Source organism: Corvus moneduloides, chromosome 1, assembly GCF_009650955.1.
Source record: "Corvus moneduloides isolate bCorMon1 chromosome 1, bCorMon1.pri, whole genome shotgun sequence".
Classification (NCBI taxonomy): Eukaryota; Metazoa; Chordata; class Aves; order Passeriformes; family Corvidae; genus Corvus; species Corvus moneduloides.
The window spans coordinates 164,370,788-164,394,114 of NC_045476.1; the positions used below are offsets into that span (position 1 = coordinate 164,370,788).

At 47.0% G+C, this 23,327-nt stretch overlaps 1 protein-coding gene across 12 annotated transcripts in view; it reads left to right on the forward strand.

Annotated features, from left to right (window-relative positions):
• ADGRB1 (adhesion G protein-coupled receptor B1) overlaps positions 1-20,940 on the forward strand; it is a 283,514-nt gene extending 262,574 nt beyond the window's left edge. For all 12 annotated transcript variants that reach the window (XM_032134553.1, XM_032134548.1, XM_032134575.1 and 9 more), the window contains 4 exons: positions 2,304-2,977; positions 3,614-3,649; positions 4,272-4,376; positions 18,216-20,940. In XM_032134553.1, the coding sequence (XP_031990444.1) occupies positions 2,304-2,977; positions 3,614-3,649; positions 4,272-4,376; positions 18,216-18,413 (1,013 nt within the window). In that variant the 3' untranslated portion in view covers positions 18,414-20,940. The remainder of the gene's footprint in view (positions 1-2,303; positions 2,978-3,613; positions 3,650-4,271; positions 4,377-18,215) is intronic.
• Positions 20,941-23,327: the final 2,387 nt, after the last annotated feature.

Here is a 23,327-nt window from a genome sequence, read left to right on the forward strand (position 1 = left end):
CACTCCCTCTCCCTGTGGTTATCACAGTCACAGTATATTTATCTCACTTACCCCTGTGATATCTTATTTCATGGTCTCTTTCTGTCCATTTATCTCTTTTCAGGGTCTGTCCAATTTTTTTTTCTGTTTCTCTGTCTCACGCTCTCTAATCTAATTTCGAGCTGTCAGCCTCTTCTCATTTGTCTCCCTCCTTCTCTTTTGATACCAAATATCTCAGTCCCAAAAAATCACGTGTGAAAAACGTGTGTGTGAGGCCATGTCTAGGTCGAGGGGATGGTCAGTGAACATTCACCAGGCAGAGTCAGCTGTAAACCCCAGCAGACCCCTTTCTGGATCTGCCACCACACCTCTTAATCCCAAATTGAGTTTCCCAGAGGAAGGGAAGGAGCTGATTTGTTTGAGGTTTCAGGGCAGGAGCCCCTGGATCAGCAGCTTGCCAACAGCCTAAGCTTCCCCTCCTCTGCCAGCATCCAACTCTACAATTTGTTTGTTGATGTCTGCCTGGAGAGATTCTCCTCCTCTTATAAAATTCCACTAGAGTGAGCCAATATAAGTGGTTAATAATAAACCCCATTTCAGAGACCTTTCGGAGTAGTGCACCATCCCATGCACTCTGCTTATTGAATAATAAAACCCAGGAACTCGTCCAATGGTTTTTGGCCATCATTTCTCCTGGAGGCACCATCTGCCCTCTTGTGATGGATTGGAGATGTGGCTGACACCACTCATAACCCCCTCACGTAGATCCCCTGGTAGGACTTGGTCCAGGGCTCGGTGTTGAAGGCTCACTCTGCTCCATGCTTGGAGATTGCCAAGTGGAAACCTCTCCAAACCTATTTTCTGCAGCTGATGTAAGCATGGAGAAGAGCCTGGATCGATAAACCTTGCTGGGACTCCCAGGGGAAGGGTTTGACTTGCTCTGATTTATCCCAGCGATGCCAAGATGATCGTGGCTGCTGTGGCTGCACCCAGACTTTTCAGCTTTAAAAGCTTTTTACAAGTTCTTTTTACTCTCCTTGGTGCCCTGCTCATCCTGCCTTGCCTGCTCTGTAGTCTTGGGGGGGAGCTTTGGTCTTCCCTCACTCCCACTCTGATCCAGTAGGAAAATCAGTGCGTCCTCAGTGCCACGGGATGCCCATGTCCCACCCCTGTCCCACATGGAACAGCTGAATAATGTCAGCTTACCCCAAAAATCCTCCTCCCTAGTCCTAAAAAGATCCATTTACCCATTTTTATTTCTTCCTGAGATGGGTGAAAGGGGAACACGCATTTATTTCTCTTTTCCTGTGCTGAAATTGTGGGTAAGTAGCCCTCACAACACTTTGTCCCTGCCCCACAGTCTGATTTTCATGATTTTCTGATTTTTTCACCCAATGGAGACATCCAGGTTGATGTCCTTATTTTCCCAAGATCTTTGTTGCAGCCTGAAATCAACTGAACCATAGATTATTATGCCTGGAAAAGGGGCAGATGGTTTTTTGTGGACAGTGTTGTGTGGGAATGAGTGTCCAAATGTCCTTTGTGACTTGTTCACCTCCTCCTCAGTTCAAGGTTCTCCTCTTTTTTAAAGGAATATTCCTGTTGCCACTTGCTTTCCTGAAGAGAAATTGAAAATAGCCAAATAATGAGCTCTCACAAAGCCTTGCCATGAATACTGGAATGTAAAAATTTTTGGAGAACAGTTTGGAATTCATAACAAAATATGGTGTGTTTCAAAGTACCAATTTAGTAACACTGGAACTGTTAAGGGAAAAGAGCAACCTGAAGTATTTTAGTGAGTTAATTAAAAAAAAAAAATTTGAAGGGGGCTGGAACTCGATGATCTTTTAAAGTCTCTTCCAGCCCAGGGCATTTGATGATTTTATGATCATCTGAATCATTGATAATGTTGTATTTCAGCTATTTTCTGAATCAAAATAATTTTTTTTACAAGAAAGCAACCCTTTATTTTAACCTCCACAGGTTAATAATATATAGATTTCATGCACATACTAGATGTACTAAATACCTAAAAATGTCTTTGTTTTTCAGTGTATTGTTATCAATATGTTGGCCTAGATGGGAGTTTTGGCCATGGTTGTGCTGGAAAATTCACATCACAGAGAATTATCCCAAAATAAGGAATTTTTTCCTGCCTGGCTTTAGTTCTGCCTTCAGTATCCTGGATTTTAAAAACAGAAATAATGTTAAACACGACTGTGCCTCTTTGGGAGAGGTGCTGGTGGGGAGTGACTATGGGAGGTGTCTTGATGTGTGAACAAAACGCCAGGTGAGGTGCTGAGGACATTTTTCTGTCTCCCCAGTGCTGAACAAAGACATCACCACGTGCAGAACCTCAACCATCACAGGGACCCTGAAGCGCCCGTCGCTGCCCGACGAAGAGAAACTGAAACTCAACCACCAGAAAGGCTCATCCAACTTCAATAGTCTTCCAGCCAACGTCTCCAAGATGCACCTTCAGGGCTCCCCACACTACCTGGGGGCCATCAACCTGAACGAGTTTAGCAACCACTCCCTCACCCTGAAGAAGGACAAGAACCAGCCGCCAAAATCCATCTACATCTGCGACGGGGACATCTTCAAGAAGTTGGACTCGGAGCTCTCCCGGGCGCAAGAGCAGACCCTGGACACCAGCTACGTGATCCTGCCCACCAACACATCCACCTTGAGGGCCAAACCCAAAGATGAGAGCAAATACAGCATCAACATCGACCAGATGCCTCAGACACGGCTCATCCACCTCAGCATGGCCACCGACCCCGGCTTTGTGGTCAAGAGTCCCCCGCGGGAGCCGGTGACCATGGCATGCAGTGAGGCGCAGGGTTCCTCCATGATCCAGCAGCAGCAGCTGGCTCCACAGAACATCTCCAACGAGTCACAGATTCCCAACAGCCTGTGTGACACGGGTGACTCAGGGAACTCGGGCGTGGTGTCCAAGAGTGAGACCGTTTCCACCCTCTCCATGAGCTCCTTGGAGGTGAGCGTGGGAATTGTGGTGTTGTTCTCAGCCCAGGGTGGTGTCTGCCCTCCATCCAGCGACTCCAGGGGGTTGACAAGAAGAACTTTAGGGAAAATGCAGGCCAGGATGCAATGCCAGTGTCAGATTACCCTGAGGGACCACTGCCACGGGAACATATTTTGGAAAGTGATGTCACAACTTCCACAGACACCTTCCCTTGCTGGATCAGCTGTCTTTAGCCCTACAGGTGCTGCAAAGTCAAAAAAAAAGTTAATTTCTCAAGGACTGTTCATTTTGATGCCAGGCACATGGTCTGCCTTACCTTTTCCCCTTTATATCCTCTGCTCTATTTCCCTTTTTGATGGTTTCAGTCATGATACAGCTGAGAAAACCCCAGTGATCCAGGCTGGACAGGGCTTGGAGCAACCTGGTCTAGTGGAAGGTGTCCCCGCCCATGGCAGGAGGGTGGAACTGGTTGATCTTTAAGATCCCTTCCAACCTAAATGATTCAATAATTCTAAGTATTTGGCACTTCCCATCATGAAGAGCCAGAGAAACATGTTAAAGGTGCAGGAAGAAGGAAAAGGATAAGGATTCTCCCTGTTTTAACCCCTTACTAACCTTCACCTATCTCTTTCTCTCCTGAATACCCAGAGGCGGAAATCCCGGTACGCAGAGTTAGATTTTGAGGTGAGTACATCCCTTTCTGAATGTTGGTCCCAAATTTTTTGAGCCACCTTCTCCAATTATCTAGCCCTTGGCAGAGCTCAGGAAATCCATATTCAACCTGCTCTTACATGCAGAGTGAAGTCCTTCTAGAAATTGTCCTGCCTCTCCTTCTGGGCAGCAGAAGGTAGAAGTGAAATGCAGACAGGTCAAATTAAAAAGAAAATATGATTGTGGAACAGTTTCTGATGAAATTACCCAAATTCTACATGTTTGGGTGACCTCTGAATACATTTACAGAGGTGACAGACTGAGGAGAGGCTGGGCATGGGGACAGGTATCAGTTAAAGAAGGGCAGCAAACCTTCCTAGGACATTGACAGTCAAGCTCAAATTCTACAGTATAAAAATTTGATTGTTGCAAGTTTAAGGGTTTTTTATAGGTCAAAAATTAGGATTTTCCACTTTCTCCCCCCATCTCGGCTTGAAAATAAAGGCAGTGCTACAGTGGGTCCTCAGTAAATGCTGAAAGTGTTTTAGGCACCTGCAGGGAGACAGAGCTGGGATTTAATGATGTGACTCTGCGGGGAGGATATGTTCCTAATGAACGGGGTTTGCTGACCTGGGGCCCTTTGTGTTTGCTCCAGAAAATCATGCACACAAGGAAACGTCACCAAGACATGTTCCAGGACCTGAACAGAAAACTCCAGCACGCAGAGAAGGAGAAGGAGTCTCCAACAACGGACAGCAAGGTTAGTCAGACACTTCCAGAAGGCCTCTGGTGCCAGCAGGAGCATGGGAAACAGCAGGAAATTTAGGAGCACTCCCTGAACACTTTTCCTTGATTTTCTATCCATGCACATTGCAACAAACACGTGCACCACACAGAAGCCCAGGAGGAGGATGTCTGTCCCCATGTCTGTCCATGGTGTTGTCTGCCCTGTGTTTGTTCTTGGCATGCCCTTCCAGGTCATCCCTTTGTGCCCTATTCATCAGCTCTTAGGTGGGATCTGGAAATTGGGTTGACCATGAGGAGATCTGGGTGGAAAGTGGAGCGGGCAGAAAGAGGAAAAGCATCTCCCCGCCATTGTGGGGCTGAGGCAGAGGCCAGGGTGGCAGTGATGGGATATTTTGGATGGCCACAGCAGTGGGATTGAAGCTGTGATGTTGGGAGCATATTTTAGGGACTGGAGCCTAATTAAATGTAGGTTATTTGTGACAGCTGATCACCCGTGATACGAGCACATGCAAATGAGTGAGTCCAGGCAAGGCCATGAAGGTTCTCCAAGAGCTGGAACATCTCTCATATGAGGAGAGGCTGAGAAAATTTGGGTTGTTCAGCCTGGAGAAGAGAAGGCTCCAAGCTGAGCTTATGGTGGCCTTTCAGTCCCTATAGGAGCTGGAGAGGGACTTTGGCAAGGGCATGTAGTGACAAGACTGTGACAACCAACAAGGGGAAAGGGCTTTAACCTGAAAGAGAGTGGGTTTAGCTTGGATATTGGGAAGGAATTCTTCCCTGTCAGGGTGCTGAGGCCCTGGCACAGGGTGCCCAGAGAAGCTGTGGTTGCCCCATCCCTGGAAGTGTCCAAGGCCAGGCTGGATGGGACTTGGAGCAACCTGGGATGGTGGAAGGTGTCCCTGGCCATGGCAGGGGGTGGAACTGGATGATTTTTGTGGTCTTTTCTAACCTAAACCATTCTGTGATCCTGTGACATCCATGTTTTTCCTCGATAGGAGCAAAGTTCCAGGGAAAAGGGGCCTTTAAAGGAGACAGACTTAGGGAAGAACCTTTCAGCCTTTCAGAGGGGCAGAGATCTGGGACTGGAAACAGATATCAGGAGCTTGTGTAATAAGTGGTGTAGATAATAAAATAAGGAAGAGCAGGCAGATGGCACCTTCCACATGTCTCAGCCAGCTGGGCAAGGACTGAAAGGCTGCAAGGAATTCTATCAGCTCCAGCTGAAGGGAAAAACAAGTGGCAGAGCCAGGCTGGAAGTAAGAAATTAAATTTGGGGTTGCCTGCACTCGGGAGAGAGGCAAGGTGAGCTAATTATAACAATTCTTGGTGATTTGTAATCAAAGCCCCTTGTGACAAGAAAGATACTGAGGGGCTGGGGAGAGAAGGGCAACAAAGATGGGGAAGGGTCTGGAGCATGAGTCTGATGAGGAGAGTCTGAGGGAGCTGTGGGGGCTCAGCCTGGAGAAAAGGAGGATCGGGGGGACCTTCTACTCTGTAGAACTCCCTGACAGGAGGTTGGAGCCAGCTGAGGGTCGGTCTTCTCTCCCAGGTAAAAAGTGCTAGAACGAGAGGAACCAGCTCCAGTCGCACCAGCAGAGGTTCAGGTTGGGTATGTGGAAAAGTTTCTTCACTGAAAGGGTGGCCAAACATTGGAAGAGGCTACGCAGGGAAGTGGTAGAATCACCACCCTGGAAGTGTTCAAAAACCATGTAGGTGTGTCACTTGGGGACATAGTTCAGTGGTGGCCTTGGCAGTGCTGGGTTAACAGTTGGATCAGTGATCTTGGAGGTCTTTTCCAACCTCAATGATTCCATGATCCTAAGACAGATCCAGGATGCAGCACCCCCTGCAATGTGGCAAATGTGGCACTGGTGGGGCTTACTTTGATGGGACTCCCTCAGAGGCAAGAGCAGAGCTCGGAGGGTGATGGAACCAGAGGTTTGGGGTTTTTTTGGGGGGGAAGCAGAGCATTACAGAGCCTTTGGTCGGTGTCCTGACCTCACAGCGTTGCTGTGCTAAGCTCCAGAGATGTTATCCCAGCAAATCCTACTTTTACTGTGTGTGGCACGGTGTCATTATGGGCTGTCCAGTGTAACAGAGCGAGAGGGGCTGTGGATCTACAGGTTCAGATCAAAGAACCCTGCTTAGCCCAGAACCCCAATGTGTCTCACTCAGTGTCACCTCTCTGGGTTTTTTTTTTTGCAATTATTTCAGTGTGACGCAGCTGTAAACCCAAAAAAATGCTTAAATCCAGTGTAAAAGATAATCTGTGGTCTGTTTGCAGGAGGGGTTTATAGATTGGGAAGATTTTAGCATTTCAGAGATGCATCTGTATAGAAATAAAGTTGCTGCTGTCAGCATCAAAGAGCTTTGAGCTGCTGAAGGAGGCTCTGAAGGGGGCTTTTGCATATTGACTGAATTTTTTTCAAGTTGGGATTTTTCCCTTGGATCTAACGGGAGAGAGGGAGCTTGTGCAGAGCAGGATTGGCAAGTCAGGAGTGGATATTGGTTTAAAAAACATCCAAAGCAATACAAAGTCAAATAAATAGGGTTTTTCCACCCCTTTTTTCTACCATTTGCTACTGAGGACCCCGCTGGAACTCAGGCCCCATCTTCAGCTCATCCTGAGAAGGCAAAGAGCAGATAACAGGGATTAAAGGAACAACAAAAGAACGTTTTCTCTTTTATGTATGTTTAGGTTATAAAACGATGGAGTGTTTCTGCTGGTGACAGCGATAAAACAGACCTTAGCTTAAGTCTGGCTTTCATTTGCATTGCAGAGCATCCTGGACTTACCCCAACCCTTTCCATGACATTAATCCAAACACAGAAAGCTCGTTGCCTTGTGGGCATGAACAAGGTCATCAGGATCCTGGAATACCCCTAAACCCTTTCTCATCCCAGAGTAGAAGGGATATTTCCTGCATTTGCTCCATCTGCCTGCATCGCTGTTCTCTCTGATTTCCCTTTTAAATAAACAACCACAAAGTCAAGCTCCCAAGTCTCTCTCCAAGCCTGGCATTTTCCCAACCTCTCCTGGCAGCATGTCCCATTGTCCTCAGCCCTTTCCAGGATACAAAGCTTGTCCTAATCTTGCTGTTCCTGTCTCCTCCCTCAACTCCAAGGTCAGAAAAGTGCTGATGAAACTGGAACTAAATGTCTGCATAGGACAGGCATCCTGTGGGGATTCCTAGGAATGGTGCTGGCCATTTTTAGGGATCAATTTAGATTTTAATTTTAATGCAAATGCCATCCCCACTGTATTCCAGTGCACTTACCCTATCACACTAAACACAGAGCATCTTTCACATGAACTCCTAAATGGTCAGATTTTAAGGAAACACCAACAGAAGAACAGGATGAAGGAGCAGATCTTCCGTCTCTTTAGGAAAAGGGGTGGAAAATTCAACCATCACGTTTATTTACCCTTGAGAATTTCTCCAGTTTCAAGGGTAAAATATGATTTTTATAACCCCCTTTTTAAGGGGTTTTCAGCCAAGACACAAAGTTTTGTACAAGCACATGTGTTTTAAGTATCCTGACACATGGAAACTTGGGATAAATGTTAGTGCTGTGTACACTTAAAAAATGTCCTTTGCTCACTGTCCCAGAATAGTTACTGGCAGAGCTGGAAACATAGTGGGGGACTGACAGAATCATTAAGGTTGAAAAAGATCTCTAAGATCATCGAGTCCAACCATTAACCCACCACTAAACCGTGTCCCCAAGTGCCACAATTAAAAATTCCTCCCAGGATTGTGACTCCACCATTTCCCTGGGCACCTGTTCCAAAATCCAGTATCGCATCTCTCTTGACAACCCTTTCAGTGAAGAAATTTTTCCTGATATCCAACCCAAACCTCCCCTGGCACAACTTGGGGACATTTCCTCTTGTCCTATCCCTTGTTACCTGGGAAAAGAGACTGACCCCCACCTGGATACAGCCTCATTCCAGGGAGTTGTAGGGAATTTTAAGTGGAGACAGGTTTGGGAATTAATTCTGTGATTGAGGAGTCCTAATACACATCCCGCTGGGATTGGAGTGTCCCCACTGCTATCAGCTCATTAATGAGTGGGGCTGGTATGTCAGAGGTAATTGTGGGAGCCAGGATAGTGCCTGGAATGCCAGGCAGGTCTGAATCTTGCTGATATTCCAGGCTTTCCCAGGAATGTGGCACTGGCCACAAGTATTGTTTTACTGCAGTTGTTTTGCTGGAAACCAAAGCACATTCCTAATGCTGAACTAAGTTGAGCCTCGGAGTACAATAATAAAGAATTGCCCTTCCTTGGGGAATAAACATGGATTTTTCCATATTTTCTTTTCCAGTTTATTCCATAAAATTTATTCCATGTGACACATACTTTCTTGTGTCTGTACCTCAACTGTAAAATGCTCCCACTGGAAGCACCCTGAACTATTCCTGACTAAAATCACATTTTCCAGCAGGATCCATGTTCAAAGCACAAAGGACCACACATCCAGGTGGTGTTCAAGCCTTGGCCCTGCAGGAGGGAAACGTGGTCACACTCAAAATGGCTTTAAGCTGAGGGAGGGTGATTTTGATGGGATATTGGGAAAAAATTCATCCCCGTGAGGCCCTGACACAGATTGTCCAGAGGAGCATTGGATGTCCCATCCCTGGAAGTGTCCAAGGCTGGGTTGGACAGGGCTTGGAGCAACCTGGGACAGTGGAAGGTGTCCCTGCCCATGGCAGGGGGTGGAATGAGACGAACTTTAAGATCCCTTCCAACTCGAACCACTCTGGGATCCCGTGATTTGTGGCTGTATGGACTGATCAGGGATGTAGACACTACTTCCTAAAGTTAATTTTTCCATGTTAGAGAATTAAGATAGGAGCAGGATGCCATCCAGCAAGATCTGATGATTGCCAAGTTGAAAAGCCAGGTTTTTCATGCACTGATAAATCTCTGTATGACCTTAACATGATCCTGGCAGGGTCTTTCCAACTCTGGATATTCTGTGGCAAATTTTTTCTCCCTTGAAGTCTTTGACTTCAAGTAAAGCGAGGAAGGTGGAATTGATTTTTTTCCTTACTCAGAAAGACGTTTCAGGGTTGTAGGTTGTTCTTTGCTCCTGTTATGCTGGAATTTGGGACAGATTTTCTCTGTCCACCTGAAGAGATGGAAGAATCTAAAAATAGCATCTCAGGAGCAGCTGGTTTGCTGTGCTCGTCCTCCTCCCTAGCCTGGGGAGGTTTCACACTGTTGCCCTTCCATTAAATAACAGACCAAACTGGAAGCTGGTGTAGCCCCTGAGCAGAAAACTGAATGAGCTCTGTGTGTGTGGAATATTTATCCCCCCGACAGCTTATTTGCAACCAGGAAGCATGAAAGGAGCCAAAGGCTTGGAGACAACCACAGCAGGATTTGCATCAAAATACCCAACCACCCCCAGCAGGCATCCTGATGAAAATTTCAAGCTCTCTTGGTGTCTGGGATGCACCAAACCTTTGTTTTTAAGGCTGCAATAAGCAGTGAGCGGCTTCCACCTGGATTATAGATGTCTCTTGATGTAAGTGATATTTTGGATGTATATTGGGATGTTAGCTTGGGACTGACTCAGACAGAAGAGGTCTTCCTTCCTAATCACTCCCATCACTTTGACTCCTTCTTTCCCTCCCCAGTTGCTACCAAAAAAAAGAAAAAAATCCCATTGTTGGAAAACCTTGCTGCAAGTTTGTTTCTCCCTTTCAAAGCCTGACCTTTGCCTGGCAGACTGTGGGCTCCACCACTCAATTTCTTCCCCTGTTTCCTCCTAAATACACAGAGTTACCCAGGTCTGAATTCTTGTAGCTGAGAGTTCTCCGCATTAAAGCAGGATAGTGGTTATTTCCAAGCTGCTTTGTACTACACAGGAAATATTCTCAGGGTTTTACATCTCAAATGCTCCTACTCCCGGGGAGTTAATTGCTAAAGAAATTCCAGGGTTTGGGCTGGACATTGAGAATGGTCAGTGGTTTGTAGGCTTTTAAAAAAGCCAAGGTTTTGGTTCTCCTGAGCTTTGATAGCACTGGAAGTGACGCTCCTGCCTTCCCCCTCAGCAGGAATCCTTTGATGCAGCTCCATTAGAGAAGCTGGAATCACATCCATATCCCTCTTTTCCTGCCAGCATCTGGCTTGGCACTCATTTTAAACAGCAGCTCTTCGCTTGTGCCGAGGTCAGCGCTGGACGGAGCTCTGCAAATTCCTCGGATTTGCTCGTCCTTGTTGATTAGCTCCCTGCCACATTCAGCTCCCTGCAGCTGGAATGGCTTTTGCTTTGGCTCCTGTCCTGCAGCTCACATGCAGGGTCTGGACTCAGTTTATAAGTCACAGAATCACAGAATCACAGAGTCACAGAATGGTTTGGATTAAAAGGGACATTCAAGACCATCTCATCACAAGCCCCTGCCATGGGCAGGGACACCTTCCACTATCCCAGGTTGCTCCCAGCCCCATGCAGCCTGGCCTTGGACATTTCCAGGGATGGGGCAGCCACAGCTTCTCTGGGAAAAAGCACAACTCTCAAATCCCATCCCAAATCTCTGTTGATCCTGAAAAGCGCCTGCTCCAAATCCCATTTTAAAAAGGCACAAAGTTTTTTCTGCCTAACTTTTCCTTATTTCCTTCTGGACAGTGTTTCTGTCTTGATTCGTCACTTTCTTTTCTTGAAATGAGATTATTCTTATCTTTCCTCTTTGGACATCTGGAGATTTGCCCATTTCACCAGCACTGGCTTTGGCCACCTAATGGACTGGTGAGAAAAAAGGACCATGAAGTGGACATGGAGTCACAGCACAAGGGCAAAGGGGTTTAAGATGACAGAGGGCAGGTTTAGTTTGAATAGTAGGAACAAATTTTTCCCTGTGAGGGTGGTGAGGCCCAGAGAAGCTGTTGTTGCCCCATCCCTGGAAACATCCGAGGCCAGGCTGGACGGGGCTTGGAGCAACCTGGGATAGTGGAAGGTGTTCCTGCCCATGGCACGGGGGTGGGATGAGATGGTTTTTAATGTCCCTTCCATCCCAACCATTCCCTGATTCCATAATTCTATGTTGATGAATATTGCAGCTCATCCCCTGGCAGGGCTGTGTCTCCCTGGTGTGCTCTGCTACAGGAATGGGGAAATTGGGAAGCTGCTGGCTGGGTGTCCCTCTGCAACGGAAGCTCCACTTTTGGGAAGGGTCTCTCTGTGCCATGACTTTAATCCTCTCTGCACTGCTTAAAGGCAAATTTTAACAGACCAGTTAGTGCAGCTTTTATAGGGAGGAGCTCTGCATAAAGCCCGATAATTACCACAATAAATTCTGTTATGAAAATGACGTCAAATCCTGATTCAGTCAGCCGTAAACCATCTGCCAGCTCCCAGGTATCCAAACACGCCATCAATCAGAAGTTCACTTCCTCCTCTAGATCATCCAGCACCTTTTGTCCCAAGAATTAGGGGATAAAGTTCTGTCCCAGAGAAACCTGTTCCCTGTATCCTCTGCTCCAGCACCAGGCAGTGCCACCAGCACATGGAAACTCCTGGTTTTTTATACTCTAAAGTCTGAATAATTCTTTATAGAGTCTAAATAAAAGACTCTATTAAAAAACATGCTTTGGGTACTCTTGGTCCCCTCCTGGATCCCCAGGTGCTCCCGCAAGGCAGCCGTGAGGGTTTTCAGCATTTTAGGGAATTTAGTCCTTCAGGTGGGCTCTTCACAGACCATAAGCATTGTCCCAAAAAAGACTGGGCTTGGACCAGCTGGATTAACAGCAGAGATACTCTGGAAAACAGCCTTTTCCTCGTGCTGGTGGGACCACAGACTTTCTGTGCAGCCTTCAGGCTTTTCAGGAGTCTATAAAAGACCTCCTTGATCCAGAGCCTGTTCACCTTCAGCTGTGTGGCCTCGCTTGAATTTGTCTCACAGCCACCCCTTCAGGATGGATGAGCTTCAGAGAATACAGAAGCAGAAGACAAATTTTTATAGCCCGGCAAATGCTGGGTATTTCAAGTTGCCTAACTGATTTCCAAGTTAAAACCACAAATTATTTTCACTTCTTTTTTAAAATTTAATTTAATTTAATGAAATTCTGAACAAAGCCAGCTGCTTCCTTTTATTTTGCTTTTCTCCTAAATGAAAATTTTAAAAAAAAGAAAAAGCATAATCTTTGTAGTTCAGTAGCATAAAATGAAGGAACTGCAGCTACTTGTTTCCGAGAAGGAAAGGAAAATTTATCATTCTCTAAAGAAACAAGACAGCTTTCCCGTTTTCTAATCACTTTTCATCAACATTGATCTGAGGATGGATTAGATGAGCATGAACCACATTTATCTTTCAAATTCCCTGCTCTATGCTCTGAATAACTTCATCCTGGTCCTACAGTCATCACTGTCATGGGGAGAGACCATTTGGGTCAGGAAATAACCTTCAGGTTGACACCAGAGGAGAGGAAAAACAGCACGGGAGTAGCCAGTTCCAGGGGAGTTATCACTGAGTGCTCAGTGGAAAGCCCTGAATTGCTCTTGGGGTTATTCAGGGTAACCATAAAAACTGGGTGTTAAAAAATGAAAACAAACAAAACCAAACAAAAAGCCCACAAAACAAACATGGGGAGGTGCAGCTTGAGCAGCCTGAGCGGTTCATGGGCTTTGGCTGAAGTGGGAAGTCAAAGCTGTGCCTCAGAGCAAACCCCTGGGCTGTATTTATGCACTGCAGGGATGCTGCTCCTAAGGAGAAGAGTTGCACTGGGATACAGGAGCTCTGGATGAAGCCAGCCTGGATCCCTGGAGGCAGCACAGGAAAGTGTGGAGGGTGAGGGAGGGGATTCTGCCCCTCAAATCTGCTCTGGTCAGACCCCGCCTGGAACCTTTTGTCCAGTTCTGGGGTCCCAGCACAGGAGGGACATGGAGCTGATGGAGCACCAAGATGATCAGAGGATGGAGCAGCTCTGCTGTGAGGAAAGGGTGAGAGAATTGGGATTGTCCAGCCTGGAGAACAAAAGGGTCCAGGGAGATCTTAGAGCCACTTCCAGTGCCTAAAGGGGCTCCAAGAGAGAGGGAGAGCGACTTTTCTCAAGGGATGGAGTACCAGGACAAGGAGGAATGGCTTCAAACTGACAGAGGGCAGAGCTAGATTGGATATTGGGAAGAAATTCCTCCCTGTGAGGGTGCTGAGGCCCTGGCACAGGTTGCCCAGAGAAGCTGTGGCTGCCCCATCCCTGGAAATGTCCAAGGCCAGGTTGGACAGGGCTTGGAGAAATGTGGAATAGTGGAAGGTGTCTCTGCCCACGGCAGGGGTTGGAATGAGATGATTTTTCAGGTCCCTTCTAACTCAAACCATTCTGGGATTTTATGATGATTCTCTGAAGACCACAGGGTAGGGAGGTGCCTGCTCCACCACCATCACCTTTCCATACCCACTGCAAGTCCAGCACGGGTGACTGCAGCCTGCCAGGACCAGCTTTAGCAGAGGGATGTGTGGATTATCTCAGTGCACTTTGCCTCTGTCTGTGTCAGAGATTTGGGGGTTTTGTTGGCACTGCATCCTAAATATCCTTTACCCCAAATCCTCTCCCTCCACCTTAAAAATTTGCAGCTAAAATGAAAGTCAGGGCTGAATGAAGGAGACTCCCAATGCCACCAGAATGATGAACTCCTCCAGCCTGGACCTGGTTTTACCCCAGCTTTGAGTCTGGGTGCTCCCTCCTTTCCCACCCCTTTTTTTTCTCCACAATCCTGGCACCAGGCAGGGACTGATAAACATTTCCCTCCTCCCTCCTGGGCTGTGTCAGGCCAGAATGATGGCTCTGTCCCTGGGAGTTACTGGCAGAGCAGCCCCTGGTGCTTTCAGCCCCTGGCTGGGGCCAGCCCTGGCTGTCTCTGAGGCACCAGGCCCCGGGCCAGCCCCGGCGCCCTTTCCAGCCGGATTACACATCCCTCTCTCCAGGTTTTTTTCTTTCCTTTCTACGCACAGCTCAGTTTTCCCTCCTGCCTGCAAGGATTGCTAAGACCCCACAGTGGAGCTGGAGAGAAATGCCAGGGCTGGAGCATGATCCCACTGCCTGTTTCTCTGTGCCGCTCAAGTGGCCAAGACTCCATAAAAACTTTTTTCCATATGGAGGGAGAGAAAAGAGGAGCTGTTCCCAGGAGCCTGCTACCAATTCCCAGGGTGCCCTGTGCCAAGAGGAGATTTTCTTTTGTCTCCCAGCATTCTTCCCAGAGCCCTGCCAGGCTGATTAACCTGTTCAGAGATCCCAGTGGGCACCAAGTCCTTCTGCAGCCACCCCTGAGAGCCAGCACCTCCCTCACAGCATCACCAGAGAAGTCTGATCTTTCCTGAGAAATGGGAAACTAAAAGCAAGTCTCCCTTCATCATTTCCTCATTTTCCAAAACTCTTTTTCATCGTTTAAGGTTAAATAGACATCTTTGGAGTCACTAAGCCAGACACAGTCACAGGTAGATAACACATCACACTGATAAGGAGGATGGAAATCGCCATGTGGGGTCAGACCCAAGGGCAGTTTCTGCCTCCTATCCATGGCAGAGTGAAAAAGAGCTTGGAAAAATAAAAGGGCCAGCCTGTGGTGGTGCATCTTCAAAAAGATCCCCAAAACTCCAGGAATTTGTGCCCAAAGACCCCCGAGGCAGAGTGGTGTCACTTCACTGGATAGCACTGAATGGATGCTGCTTTTGTGAGTTTCCATGTATTTTCCTGAGTCTGGAAGTTTTCAGGATGAACAGAGAGCTGTGGAAAGGTGGCCTGGAGGTTGGCTGGGCACTGTGGGCAGGCCCAGCTCCCAGGGTTCACTCCTTGGTGCTCTGGAGTTCCTTTGTTGGAAGAGATGATCCCAATCCCCACCATCAGTGGTCGATTCCTACCATCCACAAGCCTCTAAGAGCTTCCCAGACCTCTTCCACATCCAACCATAATCTCTTTTAAGACCTGAAGGTGGGAGTCTGTAATCTTTCCTCCCACAGGACATTCTCCATAACTTTATGCATGGCTGGAAACTGGCCACATTTATCATTTTCCCTTTATCCTTCTATAAGGAAGCTCGTGGAGTGCCCAGAATATTCAAGACGCAGGTGCAGAATGGAGCTGTGCACTGCCATAATATTTCCTGTTTCGTTCTCTCTTCCTTTCTTAATTTTTCTCTTCTCAACAACTCACAAAATTGAATGTCTAGGTTTTAAATAATTATTGTCACCCTTAGGTGTTGCTCCCCAGTGACAGGGCTGATCAGAGGCCACTGATGTAGATGTGAGCTCATCATTTTGTTATTTTGTTTGGGTTTTTTTTCTCAGTTTCTGTTCCCTCCATGGATTTTCAGCTGCTCTTGCTCACTAGCCCATGACAAGGAGGGCTCTGAGGTTTGCTGATCACGTTCAGGGTGAATGATCAGATCTGTGAGCATCCTCCCAGCATGAAGGAGAGGCTGAAGGTCAGGAGTATGGCAGATGGAGAGAGACTCTTAAAACAGGGATTGTCTGGGAATCGAACCTGATGCCAAAGGTGGCCATAAATAATGCCATCAAAAAAGGGCCTTTTTTTGAGGGGAAAAATTGAATTATTTATGAACTTCATGCATTAGATCGCTTGTGCTGCTCTCTAATACAGCTGTGGACATCAGCAGCTTTGAAAACTTGTGGCATTACAGCAGCTGTGGCAGAAAACAAAATGTTTGTCATTGAAAAAAAAATGTGTCCTGACCAAGGTTGTTTTTCTTCACCTTTTAGGAAACTGAATTTCATTCCAGTTTTTACTCTCTGTGTGCTTTTTTTTCCTCTGTGTTCCTGCTGCATCTTTTCAGGCAGACTGATGGTCTCTAAAAAACACTGTAGGTGGAAGTTTCCCTGCAGGAAACTTCCAGCTTGTCTCATTAAGATACACACAAGAGTTAAATGGGTTCCAGTTTTTAGCTGCAGTGCTTCTAAAATAAGTTCCAAAAAAGATAATGGAATAAGTCATGAATTTTATCACTTTTTCTGTCCTATTAGTATTAATCACTGTCATGTTATATCATGGAATAAAGTACAAATAACACCAGCAGCATAAGGAAAGCTCTGTATTGTAGAGTTCAATGCAAACCTCAGCTGCAGATTTAAAGAAATTGAGTGTTTTACATTCTTCTGAGCAAGATTTTTACACATCCTGATTAAAAAATAACAGTTCTCTTTAAAAGTACTTTAAAACTTATCTTTTCTCCCTTTGAATGAAAATAATTTCAGAATGCTTGTACTTCACTTTGAGATGTTTACCTGGTTTGTACACTCACCACCCTCTAACCACCAAATGCTCTCACCCAGAGCCTTCTCCCTGGGAGTTGTGGAGTGCAGGACCAACTTCAAGCTCATCTTATTTTATATTAAAGTTTGGAATTCCTGGCGTGGGTGATCCGGTAAAAACTGTCCCATAGGGATAATTCCACAGCAGCTTTGCTGTCGGCACTGCAGGGTGGAGCTGGGAGAAACAGCAGCCTGACAAAAACATCTTAGGAAAGGACAAACTGAGAAGCTGAGGCTGCTGGATGAGCCTGCAGCAGATGGGAATTTAGGTTTCCTACGGAGCTACTATGATCTCAGCAACATCCTGGAGTGACCCCGCAGCCTCCGTGTGGCTTCATCTCCCCTCAGTCAATACATTTTGGTGACAGCATCAAGCTGTGACACGTCCTGGGCTGCGTGTCCCCTGCGTGTCTGGCTCGTCACCTTCTTCCCAGGCTTTTCCCTCCTTGTTGTCATCCTCCACAAGCTGCTTTCCTCCCACTCTTCCCACGTCTCCATAGGCAGGTAGCTCAGAAGGGCTCGGGCACATCCAGGGAAGCCTTTCCTTGCCCAGTGCTGGAGTGGTTTTGTGGGGATCATTAACTGAAAAGCATCACTGGTGCTTGGAAGGGAGAAGTTGAGTGGCACGACTCATTTAAAACCTTTCCTTTCTTTACCCACTGAAGAACACACCCATTTCCCAGCCCCTCAACCCTCCCCAGAGCCTTGTCTTGGTGTGTACCAGCAGAAACGTGGAAAGAGATTTTCTGGATCCATATCCATGGCGGCATGCTGGTGGCAGACTGGGTCGGTAAAGCCTCCAAGGCTTGGTGTGGAGTTGATGGAAATGTTTTCAGCCTCAGAGCTGAGCTCCAGCTCCTCCAGCAGCAGGGATTTGGTTCCCTGGCAGAACAGGGAGCAGGTTTTGCTGCAATTAAAGTCTATAAATAGCTGTGCTGCATAGGGAATGTGCATCAAATGCAGTGGGTGTTCAGAAAGACCTCGTCGTAATCTCAGTTTCATTCTGATTCATTCTCGATTTCATAGACTGGGTTTGGGCTGGAAAAAACCTTAAAGATCCTGTAATTCCACCCCCTGGCATGGGCAGGATCACCTTCCACTATCCCAGCTTGCTCTGAGCCCTATCCAGTCTGGCCTTGGACACTTCCAGGGCAGCCTGTGCCAGGGCCTCCCCACCCTCACAGGGAAGAATTTCTTCCCAAAATCCATCTAAATCTAACCTCCTTCATCTTAAAGCCATCACTCCTTGTCCTGTCACTACATCTGTGGAAGTAGAAAAACATCTGAAATTCTTAAAACCACACTCAGTTTTTCAGTAGTAAAAACCTCAGGTGAAAGCTGAAATATCCAGGCATTAAGTGATGGAGGTGGCAGTGGAAAGAAAAACTATGTCTTCTTGAAAATAGTTTGTACACCAAGTGTCATTTTCATTGATACCCCACTTTATTTTGGATGAGAAGCTGCACAGAAGAGCTGATTTGTTGATACACGAGGAGATAAAAACATGGTATTTCTTGCATTTTGTACTAACTTTTCTTTCTTTCTCTCTCTCTCCCCTTTCTTAAACTTTCCTCCTCCTGCAGCAAGAAAAACAGCAGACACCAAACAAGAGACCCTGGGAAGGCATCAGGAAAGTCCAGTCGCCACCATCATGGGTTAAAAAGGACATCGAACCTGTGGCACAGTCTCCCCTAGAACTAAAAACTGTAGAGTGGGAGAAAACAGGGGCCACCATCCCCTTGGTGGGACAAGACATTATTGACCTTCAGACAGAGGTCTGAGCAGAAAGGGAAGAAAAAGGACTTTTTTTTCCGGAAAACAAACAAAACAAACAAAACAAAACCACGTTTTAAAGAAATGATTAAATTAAATCGGAACCGAGCCAGAGAAGTGTTTGGTTTCTTTTGAAACCTTTGGTAAGATGGAGTAACTTTTGTATTGTTCTCAGCAGAGAGGGGGAATATTACTTTATAGAGTATAGTAGCTGTAGGTTCAGGACAACACGAGCTTTCCCAGGCAGGACTGGAGGAGTGAGCCTGGAAGAGAGCAAGGAGGAGGAGGAAGAGGGTGGGGAGGGGCTGCAGGGGACAAACCCTGCCAAGATGCTCTCGGGTCACTGCCGCACACCAGGAGCCGGGGAGGTGTGGAAGGACACCCAGAAGCCACCACAGAAGATCGGGGTTGTTTGGGGACACCAAAAGGAGCCTCTCTGGGATGTGGCCTGGCTGGGGCAGACCCAGCCTCGAGGGGCATCCCTCGCTTCCTCGCCTCTCCCTCACCAGCTCACCCAAGAAGGAAGGAGATGGGACACGCCAAGCGGTGGCCATGAGGACATTGCCACTCCTGGGCGCCACGCCACGACCTGGCAGCGGGTCCCCTCGGAGGGCGATGTGGTGGCGTCGCCCGCGGCTTGGGTGGAGAGCAGAGGTGGGGCTTCCTCCTCTCATCCCTCCCCGGCGGAGCTCCCGCATGGGAGGAAAGGACCAGCTCCAGATCTCCAAATCCTGCTCACCCCATCTCCAGGGAGAGGGTGGAAGGTGGTAGACAACAAGACCAACAAGGAGAATGTAGGTCGTGTCACTGACTGTTAAATAGATAAACTCAGCACGGGCCTTGCAAAGGTCCTCTTGGCCTCATCCTTTTTTTTTTTGTTGTTCTGTTATTTGTCCTTGCTTTCGGACTCAGATTTATTCCAAGCTGCCCCTCCCTGGAAGGCAGAGAGAGAAAGAGGGAAAGACAGATCTGCCGCTGTACCTGGAGATATTGGTAAACAGAGACGTTGCCTTAGGACATTGAGACAAACTGACAACATGAATAACGTCCACTTGGAAACAAACAGACAAAAAAAACAAACAAAATAATCTATTTTTTTCCTTCTTCTTTTCTTTTCTTCAATAAAAAGAGAACTTGAAACCCGAGACCTTTCTTTTCTTTGGCTCCTGTCATTTCAAATGCCTTTCTGTGCCGTAGGACTGCGCAGGCATGGGGTGAGGATGCCACCTGCTGAAGGTGGAAGGCAAGTTGCTCTGCGGAAAGTTTGGGATGGTGGGAATAGGCAGTCCCTTCACCACTGGCTTGCAATGTTTTGTTTTGCGTTACTGAGTTGGAGTTTTGCTTATTTTCCCCTCACTGGCTCTACTCTACCCTCCCCGCTGCCCAGAGCCAGCAGCACGTTCATGGTCCTACAGGAAGGGAGAGGTGGAGCTGATCAGGAGAGCAGGACATTCCTCCTCATAAAATCTTTTCACTTCACCATGAAAAAAATATTTTAATTTTTTCTTCATTAAACATTTCTCAAGGTTATTTACAAAAAAAAGTGATGTCTACATTTCACCCCAAAAAGTGTAATGCAATATTTTTATCATTAAAAAATGTACCACTGACATTACACAGAGACTTTATTATTTTTATTATTTTCATCATTCCCAGCACTGTCTGATGTCTGGACCATCTCCCAGTTTTGGAGGTGGATGGAGACAAATCTCTGGTTTTGAGTGGCCAGATTGTGCCAGACAGCAGCAAAGCTTGAACAGGGTCTGAGTTATTACTGTGCTTGGGTCTCCTTTTAATAAAAAAACTCCAAACCCCACATTTTTAGGGAAAATGACCAATGGGTACAAGATGCAAACCAATCACTGCCCCCAGCTGTGCTTCCCCCGCGGGGAGATGTTGCTTGATGTGACATCTCTGCTTTGGCCACCTGGGTGATCTCCAAGGACAGTGGCATTTCCTTTGCCATTAACTGCAGGATAAGAATGATGGAAGGGAAAACTTAAATAAATCCAAATAGCTAAAAAGTAGGGAAAGTGGTTACTCATAAAACTGTGATATTATTGTTCAATTTTAGCTTATTCTATGAAACAGGAAAGCACAAAGGCCTCCCTCAGATGCCGGGTTGTATGATATTGTAATTATTATAATTACACATTATGAATTTTAGCATACAGATATCTTTCTACTGTGTTTTAATTCTTTTCTCTTTTCTTTTTTTCCTTCCCTTGCCCTGCCCACCTGAGCCTGCCCTCTTCACTCCAACCTGCCCTGCTCACCCATTCACTGCAGCCGCCTTTGCAGGACATTAACGATGTTATGTAATTACAGAGATAAATGTTTGTTTAAGAACTGTTGATATTCGACTTTCTCTGCTCAGCTCCTCCCGTTAATCCTGTTTTCCCATGCCCTGCCCGCCTTCCATGCATTCCCCTCCTTCCTCTCCCTGTTCCTCAACACTCTTTTTTTTTTTTCTGTACAGTTTTCAGAGCACAAAATGAATGTGTCTTATTTCTAATAAAAGAGGTGGAAACTCCAGCCCTGTCTGCTTTTTAAAAGCGCCCCTGCCCGCGCCCCATGTGTGCTTTGCATCACTCCTAGGGGCTGGGAAACCTCTCCTGGCCCCACAGCTGCCACCTGGGCTCTCAACTCTGGAAGAGTCATAACACGGGTCTGAGTTTATCCAAATTTCAGCTTTGTATCTTCTCCACACCTCTAAAAATACATGTCCCTATAATGTACATTTGCAGGACATGAGGAATCCCCTTTTCTGTGCAGTGCAGCTTGTTTTTATTTACATTTCTCAAACCCACAACGCGATGTTTCCTTCCCAATTTTGTAGGATGCAAAGGGCTGAGATTTAACACAGATTTGGCAGCATTTCTGGCACAGGGCAGGGATGTGGGGTTAAACTTTCCAGAAGGGCCAGGGTAATGCTGATGCCACCCTGCCCACATCCCTGCAAAGCCAATTATAGAATTCCAGAATGGTTTTGGTTGGAAGGGACCTTAAAGATCCTGTAGTTCTACCCCCTGCCATGGGCAGGGACTCTTCCTGCTAGACCAGGGTGCTCCAAGCCCCATCCAGCCTGGCTTTGGACACTTCCAGGGATGGGGCAGCCACAGCTTCTCTGGGCAATCTGTGCCAGGGCCTCACCACCCTCACAGGGAAGAATTTCTTCCTAATATCCCATCTAAATCTATCCTCCTTCAGCTTAAAGCCATTCCCCCTTGTCCAATCCCTCAATGCCCTTGTAAGAAGTACCTCTCCATTTTTTTTGTTGTCCCCCATCAGGTACTGGAAGACTCAACCTCACCTGGATTTCCCTGGCACCTCCTGCATGACCAGGCAGACTCTAAGCAGGAGCTCGGCTCAGTGCACAGGGGTTTAAGGATATCACTCATAAAATGTGAAAGAAGAAATTAACTGAGCAACAAATTATTCTCTTCCTTGGTGCTTATCCTCGAATGGCTGAAATCTTCCAGAAAAAAAAAAAAGTGCCCTTATCTCCCTGACTCTGCTCCACCACCGGTTAGATTTTAGGATTATAGGCAGGACTAAAGGAAGACTAAATCTTGGGAAAATGGGCTTCAGGACTGCTGCTCTCCAGAGCCTTCATCCAAAGCCATCATGGCCTAGTAGGTCCTCAGAGGTAATGATTTATCTTGGACTGGCTAAAATAACGTGGATGACTGCAGATGTGTGGGACTGCCTGGAATCTCTTAGCCCAGTTCCCCCTTCCCCTGAGCCATGATCCAACATTTCTTCAATCAGCAGTACTCAGTGGTGAGTCCCAGGCCTTCCTCCTTCCTATGGAGGTGTTTCTCACCCTACATCTGCCATTCCATGATCCCTGGTGGACTCGGCAGTGCTGGGTTGGACTTGGTGATTTTAGAAGTCTTTTCCAACCTGAAGGATTCAGTGATTGTGTAGCATTAGGGAAGGGAAACATCACCAGGCATCTCAGGAGGTGATGGGCTGGGAGGGCAGGAGATCCCAAACCTTGGATCACTGGCCTAGAGCAGGATCAGGAGGTCCTGCTGCTTCCCACCAAAGGAGGCTGGAAGGAGGGAGCACTTCTCCTCACTGTGTTCCTGGGACTGTAAATGAAAGCACTGCCAGAGGTGGTGGGTGCAGGAGGTCCGTGTGGTTTTGGTTTGCACTCTGGTTGTTCCGTGGTGGGGCTGCAAGGGAGGGTCACTGGATAGTTCAGCTTGGAAAGGGACTCCTGAGGTCCCCTTGAACTGTCCTGTGTCCCTGTGATCCTGCAGCCACCCCAGGCTCTAGTCCTGAGGCAAAGAGAGAACACCTGGGGACACCTCACTGCAGCCTGCCGATACTCAAGTGGTGCTTATAAAAATGAGGGAGAAGGACTTTTTACATGGGTAGATGGTGAAAGGACAAAGGGAATGGTTTTAAACTAAAAGAGGGGAGATTAAGATTAGATATTGGGAAGGAATTCTTCCTTGGGAGGGTGGTGAGGCCCTGGCACAGGTTGCTCAAAGAAGCTGTGGCTGCCCCATCCCTGGAAGTGTTTAAAGGTTGGATGGGGCTTGGAGCACCCTGGTCTAGTGGAAGGTGTCCCATGGCAGGGGTCGGTGGAATGAGATCTTCCTTAAGGTCCCTTCCAACCCAACCCATTCTCTAAATTCACCATCATCTCATACGGATGAAGCACAGCAATGCTGTGGAGGTGTATAAATTGTACATTGCACATGCAAGAATTTGTATGTCTCGGTTGCTACACTGGGAAAATGTGGCTGTGCTGGAAAATTTGGAAGAGTCTGAAAATGGAAGAAATGTGAAGTATTTTATCTGGGCTGCTCTGATGGATTCACTCAACCCCTTAACCAAACCAGCAGTAGTTTGGTCCAGAACCCAGAGGAGGCAAAGCCTGAGCTGTATCTGGGCCAAGAACTCCTCAA